The sequence below is a fragment of the Pelodiscus sinensis genome, chromosome 5 (genome assembly GCF_049634645.1).
Source record: "Pelodiscus sinensis isolate JC-2024 chromosome 5, ASM4963464v1, whole genome shotgun sequence".
Taxonomy (NCBI): Eukaryota; Metazoa; Chordata; order Testudines; family Trionychidae; genus Pelodiscus; species Pelodiscus sinensis.
Window position 1 is genome coordinate 44,538,912 of NC_134715.1, and position 26,644 is coordinate 44,565,555.

General features: G+C 41.7%; 1 protein-coding gene across 7 annotated transcripts in view; it reads left to right on the plus strand.

Annotated features, from left to right (window-relative positions):
* Nucleotides 1-26,644, plus strand: part of ELF2 (E74 like ETS transcription factor 2) — a 65,830-nt gene that overhangs the window by 29,973 nt on the left and 9,213 nt on the right. For 5 of the 7 annotated variants that reach the window (XM_075929934.1, XM_075929935.1, XM_006124423.4 and 2 more), the window contains 3 exons: nt 16,366-16,479; nt 20,640-20,813; nt 26,393-26,479. In XM_075929934.1, the coding sequence (XP_075786049.1) occupies nt 16,366-16,479; nt 20,640-20,813; nt 26,393-26,479 (375 nt within the window). Of the gene's footprint in view, nt 1-1,039; nt 1,283-13,226; nt 14,889-16,365; nt 16,480-20,639; nt 20,814-26,392; nt 26,480-26,644 lie in introns of those variants that run through there. The other 2 variants (XM_075929938.1, XM_075929939.1) reach the window with 2 other exon arrangements.

Genomic DNA, 26,644 nt, shown 5'->3' on the forward strand with positions numbered 1-26,644 from the left:
TAGAGATTGACTTCATGGACCTGAGGCAGAAGGTGCAGGGTTTGGGACTTACATGCATCTTGCTCAGAATTAGGCTGTGTGTGAGGGGCAACTTCAGTTTTTTTAAATATATCCATGGTGGTAGGTAAGGCTCATCCAGAATGTGTTTGGGTAACTGAATCTCAACCTAATATATAACAAATCAGTCTCTTGCTAATAATAAATACATCAATCTCTTACAAAGTTCCTTTGCTAAACTACTTGGATTCGATACACACAACAATGCATTGCTAGAAGAATGAATTTTAACTTGGGGTTGACTTTCACGTCTTGATGTTTGAACTGTGGACATGTGGGAGGCCTTTTGTGATCTCCAGTTCCAAGGGGCTCCTGCTCTTGGAGGAATGGGGAGACAGACCCTGGACAGGTTAGAGGATGAAAATTCGGTTTGAGAAGCCGCTTTGCTGACAGCACGGCGGAGATGAACCTACTGCCATTCTGCGCGATCCTTTCTGCCTGGCCCGCACTCGCTTCTCCCTGCACCCGAGCCCGCCGTTGGCCCTCCCCCGGGCTAGTTCTCGCATGCCGAGCAAGTGCGGTAGAAGAAGGTTGTCGCTCACCTGCCTGCTCCCAATTGAGCTGAGTGGGGCGGAGAGGATGCTCTCGCCGCAGTGCAACGGGAACGAGCTTCTGCTACTCCCAGGCTGCACACACCCGAGACTGGGCCTGTCAGCTAGTCCTGCCTTCTGCAGCGTGGCGCCGGCGAGCTGTGCACGACTCCTGCTTCCATTGCAGCGTTAGCAGACGGGGATGCTGGAACCAGCCCGGGGCGGCCAGAGCCTATGGAGGGAACCCGGGCCCAGCATTATATACTCGGTGCAGCCCTCAGCCGTGCCACTCCCTTGCTTCCTCCCCAGCCGCAGGTGTCTGTTTCCCCGCCTGCCCTCGCCCCCTCCCGCGCTGCGGGCTCCGCCGCTTTGCTCTGGGTTGCCGCTGTGAGTGGCAGCCCGCCACTTCCTGTCTGGGGCTGGCGGCGGAAGGATCGCGTGTGCTGTGCTAGAGGAAGCGCTCCCCCGCCGCCGCGTTGTGTTGTGGGGGTGACCCGCGCTGCGCTGGCTGGCGGGCCGCTCGGTGTGCGGAAGGATCCGCGCCGTGTGCCCGCCCCGCGCTGGGGCTGCGTGTGTCCGAGGCCGCCCGTTCTGCGCTCCCCGCGAGTCAATGTGAAGCCGCTCCGGCACCATAAACATGGCGACTTCTCTGCATGAGGGGCCCACGAACCAGCTCGACCTGCTCATCCGAGCCGGTAGGTGCCCCGCACAAGTTTGCTACCTGCCGGGGGCGGGGGGGGCGCGTCGGAGGCTGCGGGAGCAGCTGCGCACGCTTTGGGCCGGGGCGGCTGCAGCGCTGAAGCAATGGAGGACAAATCAGGAAGTGATCACCTTGGGTAGCAACCTGGCTGGCACGGGGTTGGGCAGCAGGCCGGCGGGCACCTGTCCCTGATCACGGGAGCCACCGCTGCTGGGGAAGTTGTGTCGGGACCCGCGGCGGAGTTTTGTGGGATTTGTGTTGCTGGGGAGCGAACCAGGAAGTGTGTGGGATGGGATTGTCCGTCCTCGTCCCTCCTCCCGCCGCTGCCGCCACGCTGTCTGAGCAGAGAGGCCGTGGGCAGCCGCTTCCCCGCGCCAACACTCGTTCCCTCCCCGCTTTGATCGGGATCGGAGCTGTGCTGCCCCATTCTCCGCTCTGGCGGGCTTAGGGCGGCCCGGGCTGCAGGACTCTGAGCCCGTTGTTCCCGTGCCCTTTAAATTCCCCTCTCGCAGGCGCTGGGATCTGCTGAGGCGGGGCGGGCTGGAGAGCTGCAGGGAGATTGCCTTGGCCCACGTGTGCGGCCGGGGGAGGCAGTGCGGGGGGGGGGGGGGTGATAAAGGAAAGTCTATCTCCCCCTCCCCCACTAACCCCATAGCGGAAGCGCCGAGCACCCTCAGGGGCCCGAGCGCGGGGGGAGTGAGAGACCCGCTCACCAATCAACTGTCGGGGACATTCGGAATCAGAACGCTGAGGTCTTTGGAGGCGGGGCTCGGCTCAGCCGGGCCAATGCGAGCGGGGCGGTAGGGTGAGTGACAGCTCCCCGTGGCGCTGACAATGCGCGCATGGAATTGGAGGGAAGAGGATTGTAAACACGGAAGTGGGGGGTGGTGGTGGGTGCCCGGCGCTGTTGCGAGTAGGGGGGGGGGTGTCTGAGTGCTGCGGGGAACGCCGTTCGGCCGGGGCTGCCTCTGCTGCTTGGAAGCCGCTTTTGCTCGGCCACGCGGCAGCGGCAGAAGTTCAGTGTTACCCCGGCCACAGGCGAAGGAAGCGAGCAGTCTCTTCGGGGCATGGCCATGCTTTCTGCCTGCCCCTCGGTTGGAGCTGTAGTAACTGGCCAAGCCCGGATTTGGGTCCATGCACGCGTGCTTCTTGGCTCTGCAGCGGTCGGCTCCGCTATTCAAACAGCCCGTATGGGCCTCTTGCTCCAACAGTCCCTCACTGTGACTGGAAGAAAGGTTCTCCCTTCCCAACATCCACCCCCACCCTCGAGGGTATATGTACGGTAGGAGTTGCAGTGGTCTGCAGCAGACTGGACTTAGTGGAAAGTTTTGCCCATGGTGTGTTACACAGATGAACATAACATGCTTCTACAGGTACATTAACAAGAACCTGCAAACTGAGGTCTCTTTGTAATAGTCCAATCCTATGGACAGCTGTCTCCTTAATATCCTTGTGATTAAAATATCACTTGTATGGTTTTGACATCCCGTCTTTGGTGATGAATTAAGGGGATCCAATCCATTTCAATCAAAGGCTCTTTATGTAGTAAATCAAAATTATTTTAGCATTGGTATCTTGCTTCCCACTTTCCATGGAGAGTGGCAGTGGAATACAAATGTTGAGTCTAAGGTGTTCCCTCCTGTGCCATAGCCCAGGTCCATGTATTCCTCACTCGTCCTAGCCCCCCAACTGTATAGAAGGCATAAGTTCTTGTGGCTCCTGACGGGAGAGGGAAAGGTCTGGGAAACTAATGGAGTAGCATCTTCACAACATTGAGACAGGTATTATGTAGTTAAATGATGATATCTCCCATGAACTAAAGCATATCGGAGGGAAATTCCATTTGGTCATAACTTACACACTAAAGCAGTCATCCTCTGTCTTCATTGTGGGAGGTGGGGAGAATAGAGCAATGTAGTTTGACCTGCATAGAGTAAGAGAGGACATGAATGAAATTATTTTTGTTTCCAAATAATTATAAATACAGCAGTGCTACGTTTCAAAATAATGGGTTTCAACCTCTGTGGTTGTGTGTGTATGTCGTAAACAGGTGTTTGAGGGTTGTGACACTGCCCTTTTAATATTTTCCTGAACAAGAATGGGGTCCCATGCAGATGGATGGAGAACCCACGAAACAAGGGGAAGGCAGTGTCCTGTTACAGAGAGAATCCCAGAATGGAAAAAATTTGAGAACCGCTATCCCAAGGAATTACCTTCACAACCAACTACAAGATTCAAATGTGCTTTTAATTAGCACTCTGTATAAAAATAAATTTTATTTGCATAGCTGTAGAAGTAGAATATTTAACAGTGCTCTTCTTTGTTCCCATAACCACTCCTTATCTGTATAATCCTGATGTATAGTCAGAATGCACTTTTAGAGTATTAAGATTAAGAGATTTCACACCTGTTTGGAATTCTGTTAAATGAATACAAAGTGAGGCATAATTCCGTATAACCTTTTTGGGGGGGATTAAACAATAAATTGTACAGATTTTGACTTGATTTACCTTAAAATGCTTTACATTTTATGTGCCTTCAGGAACATATTTCATGAATGACAATACAATTATACCAGAGAAAAATATTCTGGAAATGAATTTAGAAATACTTGAAAACAAAGATTAGACCACGTTCATTAACATTTTAAGATGGAAGTAAAAGTGAGATACAATATAAGCATTTTACTGCTGAGTAAATCATTAGGGTTGTGATGTCAGGTATAGAAACATAGAATGTAGGGCTTGATGCGACCTCAAGAAGTCATCAAGTTCAGTGCCTTGCATTGTGGCTGTACAATCGCCATTTAAACCATACTCCAGAGCTTAACTGCCCTGGGAGTTACAATGATTTTCATAATATCTAACCTAAATTTCTGTTGCTGCAGATTAAACGCATTGCTTTTTGTCTTATCTTCAGTTGACCTGGTGTACAATTGATCACAATTGTCTTTATAGCAGCCCTTAACGTACTTGAAAACCATTCTCAGGTTCCCCCTCAGTTTTTTTCTTCACAAAACATGCCTAGTTTTTAACCTTTCCTTATGTCAGGTTTTCTGAACTTTTTATCAATTTTGTTGCTTTCCTCTGTGTGCTTCAATTTGTCCATACTTTTCCTAAAGTGTGCTGCACAGAATGGGACACAGTTCTTTGGCTGAGGCCCCACCAGTACCAAGTAGAGCTGGATAATTACCTCTTGTGTTTAATATACAATCGTCTTTTTAATACACCCCAGAATATTAACTTTTTTTGCAGCTGCATCACATTCCTGACGTATGCCTAGTTTGTGATTTGTTATACCCCATGTCCTTTTCAGGAGTACTGCTGCCTAGACAGTTATTCCCTATTTTGTAGTTGTGCATGTGATTTTGTTTTCCTTGTTGATTTCAGACCAGCTCTTCAATTTGACACAGTATTTTGAATTCTAATCCTGTACTCCAAAGTGTTCCTATCTTGGTGTAATCTTCATTCATTATCCACTCCATTATCCAACTCATTAATGAAATATTGAATAGTACCAGACCCAGGAGTGACCTTTGTGAGTCTCACACCTTCCCAGTTTGACAGCAAACCATTAAAGCTACTCTTTGAGGATGGTCTTTCAACAAGTTGTATATCCACCCTATAGTAATTGTGTACTTTTCCATCATTTGCTTATGAGAATATCAGATGGGACCATGTCAAAAGAAAGACACTCCAGTAGGATTAAAAGAAAAAGAGCAGCTCACCTCTGCCAACAGAACTTGCTTTCTGCAAACCAAAATATTTCACAATAAAATACCCACATCTGGTTAAATCACTTCATGGTTATCATAATTTTTGCTAATGGAAAAATATCCTCCATTTATAGTGTGTGAAATTAGGAGCAACTGAAGTTTGAATCCTCGTAAGCAAGCCAAGAGAATACAAAGAATAGGGGGGCTAGAATTGTCTGATGGTGAAATTTAGTATAGTGAAGTTGAATGTGTTTTATCTTTTGTTCTTAATGTTAGAGCTGTTAGTAATGTTAGATCATTTAGAAAGATGCAATTTGAAAATCAAATCCTTGTTGCTTTCTGCAAGTACTGTAGGCTGGATGACTTCACTGGGACTTATGAACGTGAATACTGTGTGGCCCTAATTCTCTAGTGAAGACAAGGTTTTGAACTGTTTGTAACTGAATCACTTTAAACATAAACAGTGTGTTCACACTAACTATCCTGAATATAAATTTTGCTCCTCATTTACACAAGCACTATCTTAAACAGTTTATTTTTCAATGTCTGCTGGGTACTCATCCTAGCTGAGCTTCCAGTAGTGCATTTTGGGAAGTTTCCAAGTACCATTTCTGCAGTAGGGGGAGAGTTAGCTGAATGCTTTTATGTTGTGTGCATCCACAATAGAAGTCAACTAATTTGTCTTGACTTTATTAAGCCTGCTAAAAAGTCTCTCAAACCAATTATTAAATCTTTGTAGACTGTCTGGGGTATTTTTCTATGTTGACATAAAGTGTTATACAAATGTGCTAGGAGTTTTCACTCTAGAATAGACTAGGCCTAGATGTTTGCAAGATATTTCCTTACTTAGGAGAAGTGGTGGGCACAACATCTGTCTTGAGCTACGCTTTAAGTCAGTTGTGTCCAACACACTAGCTATATGTGGCTATTTGGCCAGTTGAGTGTTGCTAGTCAGCTATAGCAGTATAGAGGCTGCTGTTTCAGAACTGGTTGGGCACCATGGTTTTAAGTACCTGATAGCCCTTTCCACCACTGCAATATGAGTATATGTACACTGTTGTTATGCCTATTGCCATATTATGTAGACAACATATTTATGTACTTATTTGTGTATCTACATGTTGTCAAATTGATCTAGGAAGAGCAGTCCTTTACCCTAAGGTATTGTACTCTTTAGTGCTTTGGCTTTTAAAATTGGGTAAGACGCTGGCGATTGTGTGGCTTGTAGCTCCCCATGGTTGCGGTTTGCCATTCCCAGCCAAGGGGAGCTATGTAAATGGAAGCTGTGAGGCTCTGTAGCTATGGACACTTAAATAAACAAAGTGTTGCGGCCCTGCCAACAGCTTACCTGGGCGGACTTGTCACCCAACTTTGAAAACCACTGTTTTAAAGTATGTTTCTGAGAGCAAAAATTTCTAGCTACTCCATAGTTAAGGTCTGGGCAAGGACAAGTCTTATATTAAACCCCTAAAGTGGAAAGGCTTATGTTCATCCTGGTCTTTGGTGGTATGACTTGATCTTTAAAAAAAAAAAAAAAAAAATTGGTAAAAAGAGCAAAATATTTCTCTCAAAGTTGACCTGATAATTTGATATCTTCACAAAAATAGCATTTTGAAAAATGTGTTCTTGTTTCTACTATTCAGTTTTATTTTTTGGAAGTGATTTAATTATCATTCTAAAAATCTGAAAAATACTTCAAAGTAGATAATTCAGACTAGTAGCATTCTAAATGTTCTACAAATAATCTAGCCTTGAGATTTCTGAACAAATTTCTATCAAGAACCACCCAGTATTTTAAAATTGTTTTCAGCAAGTGGCATATTCTGTTCTGAAAGTTCTTGGGTTGTAAATGAATACATGTAGAGACATTTTAGTTATTTAATTAAAGTATGACTTAAGTAATATAATCTAGTTTTCATCTTTTCAGTGAAATAGGGAGATAAAATAAAGCAAAAATATGTACTTCCGTAGATACTTACGAGGTCATTTAGAATACATTTGCCCTTCATGTGTTGGTCCAGGTTGAACACTTGGAATTATGAATTCTTAACTAAAGTATTGCTCTTTGTCACATGGCATTAAAGAATAAAGTATTATAAATCAGCTGTTGCAGTTAAGTGTTGACCTTGTAATACTGATAATGATAACTATCAAGATTAAAAGCCAGGAAAGGATCTGTTGCATAATTTTTTTTTAACTGGTTTAAAAACAATCCAGGTTTCATTTCTATTTTCTTTAGCTCATTTTGTTACTGTATTTTTTTATTTGTAACAATGCTCTTAGTTTAAAACTTGATATGTTGCCAGTATTCTGTTCTGTTATGCTGAAGCACACCACTGTCAGACTTAATTACCAAGTTTGGTATTTTGTAACAGCTGTTGAGAGCCTTGTATAATCTGCTGTGCATACTGTTTGTTTAGATAGATGGAAATAATACATTTAAGTAATAGTGAACAGAAACTCTGACACTAACTACTTTTAATTATTAAAACTCTATTCTCCTGATTTCTTTATTCTGTTAATTCTCCTGGTGCCTATAAGCAAATCCAGCTAGTGGTCAGGGATTAAAAAGAGCCAATCAGCAGGGTTCATTTGGATTGTTCTTAACTGTTTTTTAAAAAGAGGAATTTTTTCCCCAAAATATTTCAGTAGATGCCATCAGTTTATAAACTAACAGGTGTCAGAGCATCAAGTTGTTATCGTATATGGAGTAAGATAACCGTTATCTGTTCCAAATGGGCAAGCCATTTCCTGTGATTCTGTTACCCAGTTTTGCAAAACCGGGTATCTCCACTTGCGTAAACTATTGTCTCCTTTGGGCAAGTAGTAATTCATTCATAAACGATTTTTAAAAGGTATCCAGTCTTTACTGAATTGATTTTTTTTTTTATCAGAACAATTTATATTTATTGCAGTGAGGTTTTGAAACAGTATTTCTGTTGTTTGCACCAAATTGGGACTTATGCATATGTTAAAAAATGTAAAGAAATATTTTTTTCTAATCAAGTAAGAGATTTATTCTTACTATATTGTAATGCTTATGTATGATGATGACAGGTGTTGAGAGAGAAATGAGATTTTTAATGTAATAAAAGTAGGCTAGCCCTGATCACTCATTCAGTATTGTTAAAAGACGTTTGCTTTGTAGAATCTCCTAGATTTTTTTTTCCACTGTGAGAATGTTTTGTGTTTGACTGGTTTTGGATTTTAAGGGATACCCCTTTTTATCTCTTCCTTACACCGTTACCTGGTAACATGATTTTAAAAAAGTTGTAGTGGTAAGGAGTGCAGTGAATGATCTCTGTTTTATCAACCAATCTCCTTGTGTCTTCAGGGTCAGCCAGCTGGTTTATTTGTCCCATCTGCTGTCTTGACAGCAGTGACAGTGCTGGCAAAGTGACTCGTCTCCCCAGTTAAGTCTAGGATATATTTTCTAGTTCCCCTTTCTGTCGTAAAGTTTCACTGTATTCTGTTCCTGCTGGACACACTACAACTTACCACATTTTGAGAATTAAACACTTAAATAGAGTTTGACAAAACTTATTGAGGCGTAAAAGGGACTGGAGTGATGTAAAGACCTCTAAAATGGCTCCAGGCAGAGAGAGATTCCTCCAGCTCCCATCCTGGGACCTTGCACAAAGCCGTGCCAAAGAACAGATTGGTATGGAGTGCTGCAGAGATTGAGACATTGCTGTAATTGAGACTGCTCCTCAGAGCTGTCTAAATTATGACAAGAGCTGCTCCAACACCCCAAAAATGTCTGGGAGAGGAAGGACAACAACATTTCTCCTCCCCCTGAGCTGTGAATTCTGTGCTGTGCTTCAAAGAAATCAAGCACAATGTTCATGTTTGGCATTAAGAAATTAAAATTACCATACAAGGTGACTTTTTTTTTCTCCTCCAATTGCTAGTTCAGCCCTCTTAGCTTTAAGTAGCCTAACACTTTTGAAGCTCTGTTAGCTGTGTTGAAGCTTAGGAAAGAGCATGGCTAGTAGGGATGTGGTAGTTTAAATGCTTAAGCTAATCTTCATGGTTACATGCAAGACCCCTGTCCCACGGTATGGGAGGTGGTCACACACCCCTTTTCCCCCTGTGCTGATGCCTCTGATACAAAGGTGATAACTGAGACTGTAGTGGAAGTATCAACTGAGGAGTTGGAACCAATGGATGTGTCTCCTGTTCCAACATCCCCTGATATCCGTGAGCCAATGAAAAAGAAAAAAAGATACCCCATGACTTCTATTTAAAGTAATTGATAGTAAGAGCATTTTAAAAACCGGCTCCTCACGTGAGCCAGCTCCCACAGAGCTGCGTCTCCCCCACATGTAAATGTGTAAAGCGGTTACATGTTTACATTCCCCCACACTTTTTAACATCCATAATGGCTAGCTAATATGGCTTTAAAGGTGATTACAGGCCTGCTGAAGGGGGAGGGGGATGGGGAAAGAGGGCAATTGCCACAGGATGCAGCAATTCAAAATGGCCCAGGGCTCCTGGCCATTGCTACTGTGGTGGTGGCCAAAGCCAAAAACTCTTTAAATCGCCACCAGAGCCCCATGCAGTAAGCTCTGGGCAGTGAAGGAGGCACTAATAGCTGCTCCCCAGTCCCACCCCTTCCACCAGGGATGTGGAGCTGGCCCAGGGGCCCAAGAGTCTGTTGGCCCCACTGGGTGGTGGCCTCTGTCTTAATGTTCACAAAGGCTTTTAGGTCATCTTAAGCTAACTGGATTATCATGACTGGAAAACACCCCTTTTCATCCATCAACATGAGGACATTGTAATTTTTTGTCTGATGTTTTTATATGGTGACCTAAGTGCTTTAAAGAATTTTATACATATAGTAAATGTGCAGAGGTGGATAAGAAGAGTTTAATAGTGTACTTAGTGTTGCTAGAATTGATCAGTTTTAATTTTAAAGTATTTTTATATTATAAAGTTTAATTTTCAGTTTGGGGAACTTATGGGGGTGATCAGATAATGGGAGAGTTCAAACAGTAATTATGACAGTTGACATTGAAATGCAAACATTTAAAGCTTTATAACCATCAGAACGTAAATTGTCAATATCACATGTCAAAAAATACAAGTAAATATCCTTACATTAAATTCCAAAAAGTTATCAAGCAGCATTTTTCTTTCTTTTGCCTAGCTGTAAATTTCAGTTATTATCAAAGGAAACATTTTCCCCCTTGGTTTGTGTGTGTTTAATGAAGTTCTCATAGTTTTTTTGTTTTTTAAATCAGTCTAATCTTGCATGCCTAAATTTATTAATTTCATTTGGATTAATCAGTTAGGTCAAGGGATCATATTTGATCTTAAGTCACAGACCTTGATTCTGTGGCATTAAGGCAGCTTTGTGTCTGCCTTCAGAGTGATCAAACACAGTGTTTCTCAAGTGGGGGGGAGGGCTGAAAGCCAGTTCCAGGGGTTCTGCAGGACCTGTGGTTGAAGCCTGGAACCCCAAACCATGTTGCTGTCTGTGGGCTAAAATGCAGAACTATGGGGCTAAAACCTGGAGCCCTCATGTGCCTGTGGGGTTGAAGCCAGGAGCCACAGGGTGAAGCCCCAAGCCTAAGGGCTAAAGCTGGGAACTGCAGGACAGAAGCCTTGAGTTCTGGTGCCCACAGGGGGGCTTACTCCCCAAGCTTCAGTTAGCTTTGTGGGGCTAAAATTGAAAGTTGCTGGGTTGAAATCCAGAGCCATGAGTCCTGGCAACCCCAATGTGGCTAAAGCTGTAAACAACATGGCTGAAGCTATGGTCCCAAGCCCTGATGCGTTCTGTAGAGCAAAAACTAGGAGCTACAGGACTGATACTCATGAGTCCTGAGCCCTTGTGGGGCTAAAACTTGGAAGCTCTGATCCTCGGTGCCTCTGTGGGGCTAGGGCTCCGAACACTGGTACCCAAAAGTTAAAGTTAGGTGTCATGGTTGTTAAGCCAGTAGCTATGAGGCTGAAGCCCCAAGCCCTGGTGCCAACCCTCCTTCTCCCACATGGAGAGCCAAAGCCCATGGCCTGCTTCAATCCCAAAAGGTGGGGCAACAAATATATCAGATAAGGATATATTTTTAATTTGACCATCAGTTTCAGAACACAACCTGTGGAGTGATAATATTGAACTCCTTCAATAAGTTCAGCTACCTTGTGGGCTGACATACACTGAGGAGGTGATGCGAGTAAGAAAGCTGTTATTAACCTTGGAAAGTTTCGGAAATACAAAGACAGCTATTTAATTTTGCTTTTATTTTGAAGTGTAGGGGTGCGTCAGCCAGTCTGTAATTAGTGCACACGTACTGTCCAGTGAATGTTTGAAGCCCTCCAAATTACAGAGACATTTAATTACAGAGCATGACATATAATAAGTATAAGCAACTTTCATTTTTTAAGCAAAAGGCCAGGGAACTGCATACTAAAGCAGTAATGAAATCCACAACTACTGTGGATAAACAGTTTTTAAGGTCATCCTTCATAGTAGTGCAGAAAATAGCAAAACAAAAAAAAATGCATACAATTGCTGAACCTTTGAGAATGCTGAGCGCTACTGCAATAACAAAAGAGTGTTTGGAGAGGAGAAGGTGAAGGTACTGACAAAACTACCGATGTCAGATGACACTGTCAAGCAACGTATCACTGCTGTGTCACAAGACATAGTCTCACAGTGTATTGATTGGCTGCATGACAGTGATGTTGCTATACAACTAGATGAATTCAGACATTTAAAAACGTCCTGTTTACTTGCCTGTGTTCAGCACATGCGATTAAGAAAGGAAGATTTTTTTGTTTTGCAGAGTGCTCAAGACTACCGCCAAGTCAGATGACATTTTCAAACTGTTAGAAGATTTTATGATTTCAGCAGAAATCAGTTGGACTAATTGTAGAAGTTCTGCTACTGGTGGGGCAGTATCAGTCATGGAAAAGCAATCTGGTGTTGTGCAAAAAGTAAAAGCCATATTGCACCTTGTGCTCTTGGTACACCGAGAGGCGCTTGCTGCAAAAGGTATTGAACCATGTATTTATGGAGTTCTGAACACAGCAGCAATACTTATTAATTTTATTAAATTCAGAGCAATAAACACCAGGCATTTTACTGCACACTGTGAGGAAGTGGGTACAGAGCACCATTCTTTGGTCCTTCATATAGAGGAGAGATGGCTATCACGAGCCAGAATGCTTGCCCTATATTTAATCTCAAGGAAGAGTAATGTATCTTCTTAGCCAGGGTGAAATACAAAGAAATGCGGAGGGAACTCATGTCCCCCCATAATATGGTGACAGGAGGGGCAAGAGGTCAGAGCCTCTGGGTGGCCTGGGGGATTAGCAGGGAGCCTGGTGCCTACAGCAGGTGCTGGGACCGCCACGCTCAACCGGCAGTGGCACGGGGAAACAGAGCAATACAGCTTGGCTCCCCCTTCTCCCACCGCATCACTCGGGAACGGATGGAACTGTCCCTACACATTCATCAGCAACAAGGTGGGGAGCAGAGCAAGCAGGGGCCAGCTGCTGTTGGTGAGTGCAGGGGAAGCCTGCCCCTGCAGTGAGTGCTGGGTCCCCACTAGTGCATTGCTCATGGGAGATAGCTTGTGGGGGAAGACTTGGAGCAGGAAGAGGCGGGGCATGGCATGGTCTGGGTCAGAGGGAGCGTTGTCCCAGTCTTCCCCCAGTGCTGCAGAGAAGAGGGGGTGGCCACCCTCCATGTCCTTCCTCACTGGTCGCCCCTATTCTTTGCTGATGATAAATCTGTGTGTGGCTGGCAAAATTGGGTTAACTCTCAGGCATTTTCAGTGAATAAGATGAATAAAGTTATGTAAGATGAGAGCATTCATTTTAGTGCCAGCAGTAAAAGAATTGAGGCATTCAAAAGAAAACTACAACTCTGGAAAGTTTGTGTTCTGTGGAGGGCACAACTGATACATTTGAGCTCTTACATGTTTTTATTCAGGAATGAAATATTGACTTTGACCTAATAAACCTCAGCTAGCAGCACATCCGTCTGGTCTGCTTAATAAATGTAATGCTTATTTTCTCGAACTCACAACAGAGCAAGATGATACAAACATGGGTTACAGTGAGAACATTGAAGGTAAACTTCCATCCCAATGTCCCATCAAAACTGTTAGAAGCCAGACAGCACCCTCAGAACCAGGTTCAAAGAAATGCTACTGGAGACATTTTGGTGTGAGTGTTCTTATAAGTAAAATCACTGTTTCTTCTGCAGCACAGAAAATTTTGATCCCTTGTAGTGCTATTTACTATTTAAAGCCAGGTTTTCATCCATGACATCAATGAAAATGAAGTACCAAACAAGGATAAACACAATGAGAGGTGGATGTGATTTTTTCAAAGAAGCCCTTCCCCCTGCATTTTAACAGAATTGATCAACACCAACAATTTCACACTCCTACGATAGGTCAGGTGTTCCTCACCTGCAAAGCAGAATCCAGCCTTCTGCCTGTAAAAAATGACTAACAGCATCAGATGTAAAATTCAGATAGATGTACAAAATTTTAGTAAATTAGAAGTCATATAAATTCATTTACAGTACTTAGAACTTAAGTCCATCAGAAATTGTTTTGGCTTCTTCATATAATGCATTTATGTACAGAACAATACATCTTGAAAAGGAATAGGCAGCTAACTAGTAATACCACACAGTAATTCGTAAGACAAGGCAAACTAAAACAGAATTAAAATTGCACTGTTGACCATGAAGGGAAGTGTCAGAATAATTTTGACATCTTATTTGGAAGCTTTTTAGGGTCTATCTAAAATATAACTAATATTTTGGGACCAACATGGCTTCAACGTGGCATAAAATATAACTTGGTGTTTTTAGACTGGTGTAAAATTGAAATTATATAATTAGTTGACTGGTGGAAAGTTTTACTTGTTGAGTGTGAGGGCAGAGTTCTCAACTTCAGTGTATAAAAACATTTCAGTGTAATTGAAACATTTACATAGTTGGGGGGGTGTGTGTGTGTGTGTGTGTGTGTGTTCGTTCACACATGCATATGTGTAGACAGTGCAAGAGTGGTCAGTTTTCATTTTTTCACCAGTGACACTGTCAGAATCATGTCAATTTCAAGTTGCTTCTGCTGGAGAAAATGTTAGCAGTAGCAGAGACAGGAGAATCCAAAAATAGCAGTCATGAGGAGGGTATTGGAGAATTCTTGCCGCCTCCTTTTTACAGAGTCTAGAGTAAAGGAGGAAGTAATGGAAACTATTCCCAGTAATCTGGATGCTCTGGAATGGACTCTTTCTTCTTTCCAGCTGCTATAGAGTTTAGGTGGAACAGCAAATTTACCAGACACCTACTACTACAAAAAGATAAGCCCATAACTATTGTTCAGAATCAGTACCTTCTTAGAAATGCCAGTGGCCAGCTAGTGAGGAGCTAGGTTTCTCATCACATTAGTGCACTGAGTCAGGGCTTGCTGATAATGCCTCTCTCATATGAGCTTCTGGATTAGTACGTTTGGTCCTTTGGCAAGTAGGCGTTAGGAAGGGACTGAGAAATTTACCTCTCAGTAAAATTAACTGGATGCCATACTAGAAAGAGACATAATTTTCCTTCCATATACCACATGACTGTACATCTGAACAATTTATTTTTCCTGCACCGGAAGTAGTAGTTCATAGTTTGGGTATTACCCCTGCTTTTTAATTAAGTGATGTTAGGTTGTTCACCAGAATGTTTAGTAATTGGATAGGTGTCTTGAAGTGCCAGTAGAGTTACTAGTTGAATCCTCTTTAGTTCACTGACACTGGAGATAGGTGACCCAGCTTACTCTAAAGATAGATTTGCTCAGACGCTGGCTGCCTTGCAGGAACGATTTAGCTTTGAGCAGATTTCCATAAATGGAAAGAGTAACTGGAGGGAGACGGTACCTTGGTAAGAGTGTCAGTGGTGTGTAACAGGTGTTTATGGAGTTGCTGGTTTTAAAAACCTTTTTCCAGGGAAAGGAATAGAGCATTGGCCCTGAATATAATGATATTTTAAACTGAAAATTCAGCTTGCTTATTAAAAAAGTTATTACTGTGTTCATGTTGTTAAATGTGTCCTGTATCAGGTTTAAAATTTAGAAATGTATGCTACAGCTAGATTTAATTTTAAAACGTTTTTATTTAAAAACTCACTATTTATAAGATTTAAGTTGAAAGAGAAATATTCAGTAGTCCCTTCTCCCTTTCCAGCTCTTGCTTAAGAGAAGAAAGCTGCATGGTAAAAAAACCCTGCTAACTCCCAATTCTGTGAAATTATAAATATGGTCAGGTAACCGAACATAGAACCAGATAGGTCTGTTATACAAACTAAATCTTTTGTTGTTTTATCTGTTCTGCTCAAATGAGCTGAAAATATTACTAGGTGATCCCTGGGCTTTAGTGGGACAGTGCTTGGTGATGCATCTGAATCCTTCTCTAGAACACTGTTAATCTATAACCTGTCCTTATGAAAAACTAATTTGTTTTGGTTTAAAATTAAGGCAAAAGTCAAGTTTCAAAGACCTATCTTGTAATCCTTTCATTACCTACCACGGACTGTAGTCTCACTGACTAACCAAAATCCAGTTTAAAAAGTGGGGACGTTGTTTTCTAGTTGACTTGGATCTGTCTAAAACATGTTTTGTTGGTGTTAGCATGAAGCTTTTGATATAAAGCAGTGGTGGGCAACCTGTGGCCCATCAGGGTTCTACATATAGCTTGCGCACCCCCTAGCTCCTCTCCTCCTGCCTCTCACATGCTGGGACAGGAGCAGGGACAGGACATGAATCAGCCAATTCACAGCACTCTGGAAATGTTGGGAGGAAGGGGAAGAGAAGGGACAGGGCACGCTCGGGGAGGTGGCAGGGAAGAGTCTGAGTGGGAGTTTAAGGGGTAGTGTGTGGATGGGGTCTGCAGAGTAGAGCAGAGGGTTGAACAGCCCCTGGAAAAATGAGTAGTGACACACTTATAGCAAGGGCGTGTGTGAGATGTTTGCTCCTTGCGCACACAATGTTGTGAGAGCCGTGCACTCCTGCTTCTTTAAGTTGTTTTTGCTGGCAGCCTCATTTGTCCCTATTAATGGATTGCTTTGTGTTTGGAAAAAAACATGATAAAGAAAATCAAGTGCAATGTATTTAATTTTATTCTTAGGGTCATAGTTAGTGCACATGCCCAATTTCAATCTTGTGGCCCATTGAGATAAAAGAGGATCACTCGCTAGCTGTGGTTGCCCATTGCTGGTTTAAAAACTTCAGTCAGTTATCTTTTGGTTTCACCTTCTGCAACACAATTTAAATGTGTGCTGGATCATGTAAGCAGGTTGTATTGCAATACCTGCGACTCTCTTATAAATAACATTGTGTCATTGTGTTTGGTATTTTTTGCAGTGGAAGCATCAGTTCATGGCAGCAATGTGCACTGTACAGATAAAACGATTGAAGCTGCGGAGGCGTTGCTTCATATGGAGTCTCCTACCTGCTTGAGAGATGCCAGGAGTCCTGGTATGTCAGCTACATTTCCAAATTGCATAAGATCTTTCTCCCTTCATTAATACAGTCAGATTTATAAGGAATTTATTTATATTGAGGACTGTATGAAATTAAATACATTTTGTTTTCTCATTTCAAAATAATTGTTTGATTTGATTTAGTTCTCCAAGTTTGTGAGAGGTTTCATTTGGTGCCTCTGTCCTGCAAGGGATATACACCTAAAAATTGTCACCCTTCTGAAGCAGGATCTTGACATGTTAGTTAGTTGTAATGGTAAGATAGCTTTGAAAAGTCTTTCTCTCACATTTATTTCCCTGTAAAGTGATAGTGGCTACTTAAGTGATAGTGAATTCTTCCTTCAGATGTCTCACTTTTAGAAACTTTCGCACTCTAGTGAAGCTGAGGATCAAAAGCTGCATTGTGGTCATTCTAAAACCTCAGTAAATAGTGCTTTTTATTATTTATGGTCACTCAGTGTCTAAGATTCTTTAGAGATAGCATCAGTCATATACAGTGAAGCTATAAAAGTGAAAAAATCATCATGTAAGGGCTGAAGTATGACATTTTTAGCTAGATTCATGCATAACATTTTGCTGAGTTTGAAAAATTTCAGACATGAAGCTTAAAACAGTCATCTTTGTTTCTAAAAAAACGGCAAGGAGTCCTGTAGCACCTTATAGACTAATAGAAGTGTTGGAGCATAAGCTTTCGTGGGCAAAGACCCACTTCGTCAGATGCAAAGAAGTGGGTCTTGGCCCACGAAAGCTTATGCTCCAAAACTTTTGTTAGTCTATAAGGTGCCATAGGACTCCTCGCCACTTTTGCAGATTCAGACTAACCCAGCTACCCTTATGATATCTTTGTTTATAGTTTGTTTCAATAATTGTCTGAGTCTGACTCTTAATTTGCCTGATTAAGAACTGAGTTACATTCCTAAAAGAGAATTATAGTCTTAATTTTTCCATGTTATTACAAAAGAGACTAAATCATACTCACAAACCTTGGATCTAATTTTCAGAAGTGCCGAATGGGGATGTTAAGGACTAGTTGACTATCTGATAAGCAAATACTTATCGGTTAGTCAGTTGACTAGTCAATTCCTCCCCCTCCATCCCTTTTGCTGACTCTATCAGATAGAGGCAGCGAGGGGGTACTTGAAAGCAGCAGTACCATATAGCAGAGCCTAGGATCAGCTGTGCGGCTGTCCCTTTGAAACGCCGAGGTGGCATTCAAAGGGGCAGCGCTGCACAGCTGATCCCTGGCTCAGCTGTGCAGGTGCTGCTGCTTTGAAATGCTGTCTCGGTATTTCAAAGCGGCAGCGCCACACAGCTGAGCCCAGGATCAGTTATGCAGCGCTGCGAGTGTGGAGCCCGGGGTCATCTGGGGAGTCCCCAGTTGATCCCAGGTTCCATGGAAATGCTGTGCTGGAGCCTGGGATCAGCTGTGCAGTGCTGCCACGCATGGAGCCCGGGGTCAGCTGGGAAAATGCTGTGCAAAACCCGCAGTCAACTGGGGAATCACCAGCTGAAACTGGCTCTGCATGGCATTTCAAATTGGCGTCAGAGCATGGAGCCCGGGGTCAGCGGGGGACTCTGAGTCACCTGCTGACCCTGGCCTCCATGCTGTGCTGCCGCTTAGAAATGCACAAAAGTGCACACTGGGGAAGTTGCCAGAATTTTTTCTTTGAGCAAAGCTGTGTATTTCACCCCAGCCTTGTTTTTAAAGTGACTGAGTTGTTGTGGCTGAAATATTAAAAAAAAAAAAATTTCAGCCAGAGCTGGACACCTAACATGAAAATTTCAGCTCAACCATTTGCAAGTGTTGGGAAACCTATGTAGTAGGCAGTTCTCTGAGCCCCATCTGTAATAAAGACATGCGAATCTGTTGCATTATAAAGTATAGATACTTCATGAATGTAGACACCATTTGAATCCATGGGAAAGAAGCCACTTTCAAAAGTAGTGAGGGTTTTTTTTGTTTTTGTTCCTTCAATTTAGGCCATTTAAAAATTCAATTTTAAAATATTTAGTGCAATTTGGATTGTTGTGTATATATCTATATCTATAAATATTAAAAGTATAATAACTAATAATTGCAGCCTAACTTTGAGCTTCATTTTTTTTGGGTTGAAATCCAATGCATAATATTAAATTATGCTGCAAAAACATGAACATACTCAATTTTACACATTCATTTTGCCCAGCTCCCTTCAGTAGGGCTACTTACCTAACATTATGCATGTGTTCAAATCTCTGTGAGATTGGGGCTATAGTTCTTAGTAGCTAAATGTATTCTTTTTCCAAATACTATAACAGTATTTAAGAATTAAATGTTTCCCATGAGTTGTTCTGCTATATTTTAATGTTTGCTTGAGAATTTTTTTCTATCAGTTGTGTAAATGTATATACATATTAATAATTATATTGTTACTTCCCAGCTGTGCTAATGTTCTGTTTCAAACAATTATGGCTCCTTGGCTGAATTTGTATTTATTAAAAAATGGGTTTCTAATCAGACAGTCCTTTGGAGACACTATGTACTACAGCTGCTCCCCAAGTTGCGAACGGTCGAGTTACGACCGTTCGCACTTACGACAAAGCTTCCATGGAGCGGTCGTAAAGGCGGTCCCCGAGTTACAAACGCGATCCGCACTTATGAACAGTGCAGTCGCTTGTAACTCAGTGGGGTCCGAGTTACGAACAGTTCGAGTTACGGACCAAGTGTTGGTCCGTAACTTGTTCGTAACTCGGAGAGTGGCTGTATAGGTAGTTTGGGTAATATAATGTAGCATACAACCTTTACTATGGTGATGCTACAGTGTTGTACATGAAAATCAGTCAAATGAGGACAATAGTTCCATGTACAATAGCTTACTGGAAAAAAATGTAATCTGGCTACTTTTAATAAATAACAAAAAAATGCTACAAAGCCTATGTGTACATTTTAGCCTACCAGTCTGCAAAAATTCACATAAAAACTATTTTTGAAATATATATCCAAAAATACAGCTAATATGGTAAGCATATCTCTTCTTTTTAATAAATTGTATTTTAAATATATTTTGAAGTGGAGACAGTGGGGACTCTTCATATCTGTGTATTAAGGATGTTAAAATGTGGTTAATTGACTAGTCGAGTAGTCGATGGAATTTCCATTGACTACTCGACTAGTCGATAGGCACTTCTGCATTTGTCCTTTGCAATGTACAAGAATCCCTGCTGGAGGAATGGGAGGAAGGAGGAATGCGGAACTCCGTGTACATCCTGGGGCCAGCAGGAAGTCCTGCTGACTCCGGGCTGCACGCAGGTGCCTGCTTTGAAATGCCAGCGGGGGCTCTTGTGCATTTCAAAGCCATGGAGCCCAGGGTCAGCAGGGTACTCCCTAGCTGACCCCTGTTCCGAACAGCATTTCAGTGGAACCAAGGATCAGCTGGGGAAATGCTGCGTGAAGCCCGGGATCAGCTGGGGAATCCCCAGCTGACCCTGGGCTCCACAGCTGCCCCTTTGAAACACACGGAGGCGGCATTTCAAAGGGGGCAGTTGCTGCGCAACTGATCCCGGGGGCATTTCCCTAGAACTTGGGGTCAGCTGGGGAATCCCCAGCTACTGTGTATGTAACATTTTAATTAAACTTAATGGAGTCTTGAGTTCTGTGGTAGAATTTGTAATGGCTAGGTTATAAACATATGAAAATAGGAGTGTCTGATGGAAGTGCTGATGAACATTAACAGCAGTAAATATCAAAATGTCACATCTTAACTACTGCCCATTTTTTAAACAGTTAAATTTGGGTTTTAAAGTGGAACTTGGAAAGTTTCACAAGTACTTAAACATATACATCTTAAAATGTAACCATTTATCTTGTACATGTTCTTAATATTGTAGAAAGAATGTTATTGCAGCCAACAATTTACTTAAGACTCTATTTTTATTTATGCCCTTCAGACAAGTTGATGCTCCCTCTAACGCGAATAGCAACATCCTTACTGACTTCAGTGTGACCAAGATTGAACTTGGATACCTGTCACTGCCACATGTCTAATAACATTGACTTGTATATGCATGATTTGATTCCTGAATCTTAGGCGCCTTTATTTCCTGTAAATAATTTGATATATGAGATAATAAAGGAGTTGGGTAGAAACTTTATCTGGTGCATTTTTTTTTCTTTAGTGGAAGTTTTTGTCCCTCCTTGTGTGTCAACCCCAGAGTTTATCCACGCTGCTATGAGGCCAGATGTGATAACTGAGACTGTAGTGGAGGTATCAACTGAGGAGTCGGAACCAATGGATACGTCTCCTGTTCCAACGTCTCCTGATATCCGTGAGCCAATGAAAAAGAAAAAAGGTACCCCATGGCTTTTATTGAAAGTAATTGATACTAAGAGTATTTTAGCTCTAATTCAAGTTACTATGTGCAATGGAGTTCGTTCCACTGGCGATAATTTTGACGTTATCCCCACTCATATGCTTGTGTGTGAAAAGGGAACTCTGAGTTGTAGGACTGTAGTACAAAAAGATGCAGTAAAAGAAGGGGGAAAGCATAAGCAAAATAATATGGGTTGTTAAATCATAAGAACGGGGGATTGAAAAAATACAAATAAGAAAAGGTGGCAACCTTTAACTGAAAAAATTAAGGGATTCAAGCAGAATTTGTAAGTATTCTCTGGAATATGTATAATTACTTTTATATATCACCAAGGAGCATCTCAAATATACATGAAATTCTAATTTTCCTGATATATTTTAATAGTTGAAACCTGTGAAAATCTTTTTGTTAAACATCTCTGCTCATCTAAGGGCCCGTTTAAAGATACTGTTTTAATATATGGATGCCTTTACATACAATTTCAAATAATTCCAAACGTTCTACATCCAAAACAAGTCAAGGCCAGCATTAGAGGAAATGACATCTGCTTAAATTATTGCCTGTAGGGTAAAAACTGTATAGTGCTTATTAGCGCCAGGTGTTTCACTGAAGGCGTTTGTGGTAGTTCCTTGTAGATGGTGACTTTATAGGCTGAAACATCATGCTTCTATTTTTCCTACTAAGGCTGAGGTTCACAGCTCACACTGGAAGCTAAGGCCTGGTCTACATTACACAGTCAGGTTGATGCAAGAGAGCTTACATCAACCTAATTATGTCAGTGCACTATAGCCTTGTCCTGTTAAGATAAGTGCCATACTACACTGATGTAGAATCTCCACCTTAACAAGTGGCATAGGGCTGATGTTGGTGCAGCTTAAGCCACACGCTGTCTGTGTAGACACTGAGTTGTTTACATAAGCTGTTAGCTCTCTTGTCAGTTTCTTGTAAGGCTCCAGCAGAAATGGGAGAGGAACATGAAATTGACAAGAAAGCTGGGCAGCTAGAGTCTGCTACCAACTGGGAGCCAGGCAAAGAAGCCTGAGGGGCTGGGAGCCTGCTTCTGGCTGTTGACTATCTTGTCAAATTTGACATGCCTACTTGGCTCCTAGCAGGCAACAAGGGAAGGGAGGGGCCAAGAAGCCAGGACAGTTGGACCCTGTTCCCTGAGGAAAAGAAGCCACGGGCATGTCTCTTCCATTCTCTCCCTTCCCCCTCCTCCCGTTTCCCCTCCCTACTTCTAGCAGAGAATGGAGAGATGAGTCCCGGATGACTTCTGCTCCCAACTGGGAATGAGAGGGTGTGTGTGTGTGTCCCGGATGACTTCTGCTCCCAACTGGGAATGAGAGGGGTGTGTGGGTGGGTGTGTGTGTGTGTGTGTGTGTGTTCGCACGATTGTATTTACAAGAACTATAAGGATAAAAATAACTTTGTCAATAGCCAAATGCCACAATGAGTTTGGCAGAAGCTACAACAATACTCTGTTCAGCCATTTTGATGCTTCTGATATCCACTGAAAAATAAAATCTCTCTTGTCAAACAGTCAGATTTACCAGAGTTGGGTCATGTTACTAAAGCGAGCTGTGAGGTTATTCTCGTAGTAGGCCAAGATTTTGGTGAATGTCTAATTGTTGGTTGGAAAGACTTACAGAACCCCAGGGCAGCCAACTATATATGTGCCTTTTGGGACTTTCTTCTTCCCGCAGAATGTGTCTCTCTTTCTTCAGCTTTGTCAGGTGGTTGTTCTTAATAATTCTGCTTCCCCATCTGAATTTAGTAATTTAGCTGTTGCCGTGGCTGAAGCAGGGATGACTAAACCAGTGTTCCTCAACCAGTGGTATGAGTACCCTTAGAGGTACTTGAGAGAAGTACCTCTAAGGAAACTGAATTTTTGTTTTAAGTTTTACAGCGCTTTATTATTTTTGTACTTTTTACACCCAAAAATTTCATCATCTACCCAGCTACAATTAAGTTGTTTAAACAAATGTTTTGCAATGGTAGAAAAAATTTTTTGTGTCTGAAAACTGTAGGTACTGGGGGTACTTATTTTTTTTTAAAGGGTACTTTATCAAAAAAGGTTGAGAAACACTGGACTAAACCATAATTTTCATAACTTCCATCTTAGGGTAGGGGCTCAAAAGTACTCCAGGAATTTTCTCCATTGGTGGTTCTTTTAGGTAGTATATTGCCATGTGTTGTTAGTATCACATGTTTATTATCACAGCTCAGCAAGACAGACAAAACTGTTTTGGAAAAGGCAACAGATAATTTCTGCAGCCTCCACTATTTTTGTAATTTTAAGTGACAATGTTGGAAAGGAGACCTATGATTCTATTTTGTATGTGTATAATAAAAATGTTACCTTTAAAAGTATTTTCCTTTAAAAGTGTGCCTTCAGTGGGCAGTAATTCTCTTCAGTATATGACTCTTGTAAATATTCCACTGTCACTATAAACTTCAGCTCCATTATGTGATTAACTGTATTGTAATTTGCAATTTTTAAGCCATTGTATCAAGTTATAAAATGTATAAATCACCAATTCTAAAAAATAAATGCAAGAATTACATTATTAAAGGAGGAAGCTACTTTCTTGCTTATTTGTGTGACATGCATTGATGAAGAAAATGATACTTACCTGGAGGATACATGCATTTTGAGAGTTATACAATTTTACTAAAAGTTTTGTATGTTTTATTTAATAGAAAAATGTATGTAGCAAATGTAGCTTAACTTAAAATAGTGAAACAGTAGCAAGTCCACCAGGACAAGATGGCATTCACCCAAGTGTTCTGAAAACTCAAAAATGAAATTGCAGAACTATTAACTGTGGTTTGTAACATGCCCTTTAAATCAGCTTCTGTACCTAATGATTGGAAGAAGCTAATATGATGCCAAAAAAGGGCTCTCGAGGTGATCCTGGCAATTACAGACCAGTAAGTCTAATGCCAGTATCAGGAAAATTAGTTGAAACTATTGTCAGGCACATAGATAAATATAATTTGTTGGGGAAAGTCAACATAGTTTCTGTAAAGGGAAATCATGCCTTACTAATCAACTAGAGTTCTTTGAGGGAGTCAACAAACATGTGGATAAGGGGGATCCGGTGGATATAGTGTTCTTAGATTTCCAGAAAGCCTTTGACAAGATCTCTTACCAAAGGCTCTTAAGTAAAGTAAGTTGCCAAGAGGGAAGGCCCTCTTGTGGACTGGTAATTGGTTAAAAGACAGGAAACCCAGGGGAGGAATAAATTGTCAGTTTTCAGAATGGAGAGAAGTAACTAGTGGTGTCCCCCAAAGGTTGTCCTGGGACCAGTCCTATTCAACCTATTTATAAATGATCTGGAGAAAGGGGTAAAGAGAAGATGATACTTTACTGCTCAAGGTAGTTAAGATCAAAGCAGACTGTGAAGAGCTTCAAAAAGATTTCACCAAACTAAGTGACTGTGCAACAAAACGACAAATGAAATTTCATGTTGATAAATGTAAAGTAGTGCATTGGAAAAAATAATTGCAACTATACATACAATATGATGGGGACTAATTTAGCTATAACTACTCGAGAGAGATCTTGGAGTCATTGTGGGTAGTTCTCTGAAAACATCCATTCAGTGTGCAGCAAAATTCAAAAAAGCAAACACAATGTTAGAAATCATCAAAAAAGGGATAGAGAGTAAGACCGAGAATATCTTTTAAACCATGGTACATCCCCATCTTGAATACTGCGTACAGATGTGGTCACCTCGGAGACAGTGCAGGGGGGAGCCGGCTTAAAAGAACAGTTTTCAAAGTAAATGTCTTAAAATGTAAAAGAGCAGTTTTCCATATAGGCAAAAAAATTACAATTTCAATTATTGTATTTCTTAAAAAAATATTTTCCTTTATATTAATCTTTTTGTAAAACCAATTAGTTCTGAACGGAAGAATAAAATATAATGAACTAGGGATGTAAAACCTTAGGTTTAACCAGTTAACCGATTAAATAGGTTCCTGCTGTGTGGAGAGGGGCAGTGGCAGCAGGGGCTGGCAGCCCCAAGTGCATGGGGATCGGCTTCTGTCCAGGCTCTTGCTTCCCCTGCAGCAAGAGTGGGGAGAAACGACTAGTCGACTAGTGATTCAACTACCTGATAATCCTAGGCTACTCTACTAGTTGCTTACATCCCTAGTTTGATGTAGAATACTTTCTTTCAGGAGCAATTCACATTCATGTTATTAAAATATAAGTCTTAATGGCTGAACTTTTCTTTAACCTTGATCACAGAAACACAGACTGTCTTCAGCTTTCTGACATAGGGTGAGATCTTTACCACTTACTCTGATCCTTTTTATGTTGAGTTACAGGGTCTTAGCAGCATGGGGCACTCTGAAAGCACCAGATCTGGCTGGGGAAGGACTCTCTTGGCACAAGAACATGAGGCAGTCAACTCTGAAGCTGCCTGCCTAGGACTCCCCCATTGTTGCCATCCTATAGGGAACATAACAGTTCATGGCCATAGCATGCAGCACTGCTGAGATTTCAGGCTGGGGGATCATAGGCAGCCACAGGTAGGCTGCTATAACTTAGGCCCTGATGGCTCTCTCAGTAATTCTGAGGGTTACAAAGCAGCCCTGCATCAAGAAAGTGGAGAAGTGGCTTATTAGTCACCTTAGTCCCCAATCCCCCATGTACTGTGAATTTGATGCTGCACCTCTTAGAATTGCAGCGCAGCATCTCACTCTTAGCCTTTTAACAGATAAAAGGTTACCCAGAAATGAAGGGATGCAGTTCTTCTTGTTCATTTTGTTTTGATTGTGATCCTTTGCGTAGTGTACTTTCACAAAGGACTACCATGTTAATATTTTTAATGTAAAAGAGCAGTTTTCCATATAGGCAAAAAAGTACAATTTCAATGGTTGTATTTCTTAAAAAAAATTTCTTTAATATTAATCTTTTTGTAAAACCAATTAGTTCTGAAAGGAAGAATAAAATATAATGAACTAGGGATGTAAAATCCCGATTAACCTATTTAAGTAGGTTTCTGCTGGGTGGGGAGGCGTGGCGGCAGCAAGGGCTGGTAGTCCTAAGCGCAAGGGGACTGGCTTCTGTCCACCTCTGGACTAGAGCAATCCTCTGCCCACGGCCCCGCTGCTCCTGAGTATCGGTTAACAGGTACCAGTAAGCATCACCCATTAAGGATGATACTTACCTGGGTAACCAGTTAACTGGTTATCTGTTCATGTCCCTACAATTAACATGATACTTTGATTAATATGGCAATCATTACTGACATCAGACCAAAGGAATATAAATGTATATGTTTAGTGCATCCCTTATATTTAACTGATTTGTAGCTGAGTTACACTGACCTATGAAATCCATAATCAGATTTACTATAGTGACTTGCAAAATAAATAATCTTACCTTATAAGATTTAAAATTAGAATACTTAATAGAGGCCTATTTGTCCATACAATGTAATAAGGGAAATACCATGCGAAACATGAATCACCACTTAAGTTGTAAGATATTACTTATTTTTTCTATATGTATGTCTTACAATTTTCTTTTTAAATGTCATATACAGCTGGCCGTAAACCAAAGACACAGCAGTCAGCCATTTCCAATGGTTCTCCCGATTTAGGTATGAAGAAGAAACCCAGAGAAGGCAAAGGTAATTTCTTCCATGTATTAAGTCTTAAAGTAGTGCATTTTATTTAGTTAGGGTTTTTTTTATGCACTAGTACTAAGTACATATTGTGAAATACCATGTTTTGGTCAATTCCTTGCTGAAGTCACTGGAACTAGAATTTTACCCCATGTCTTAGTACAGGGTCTA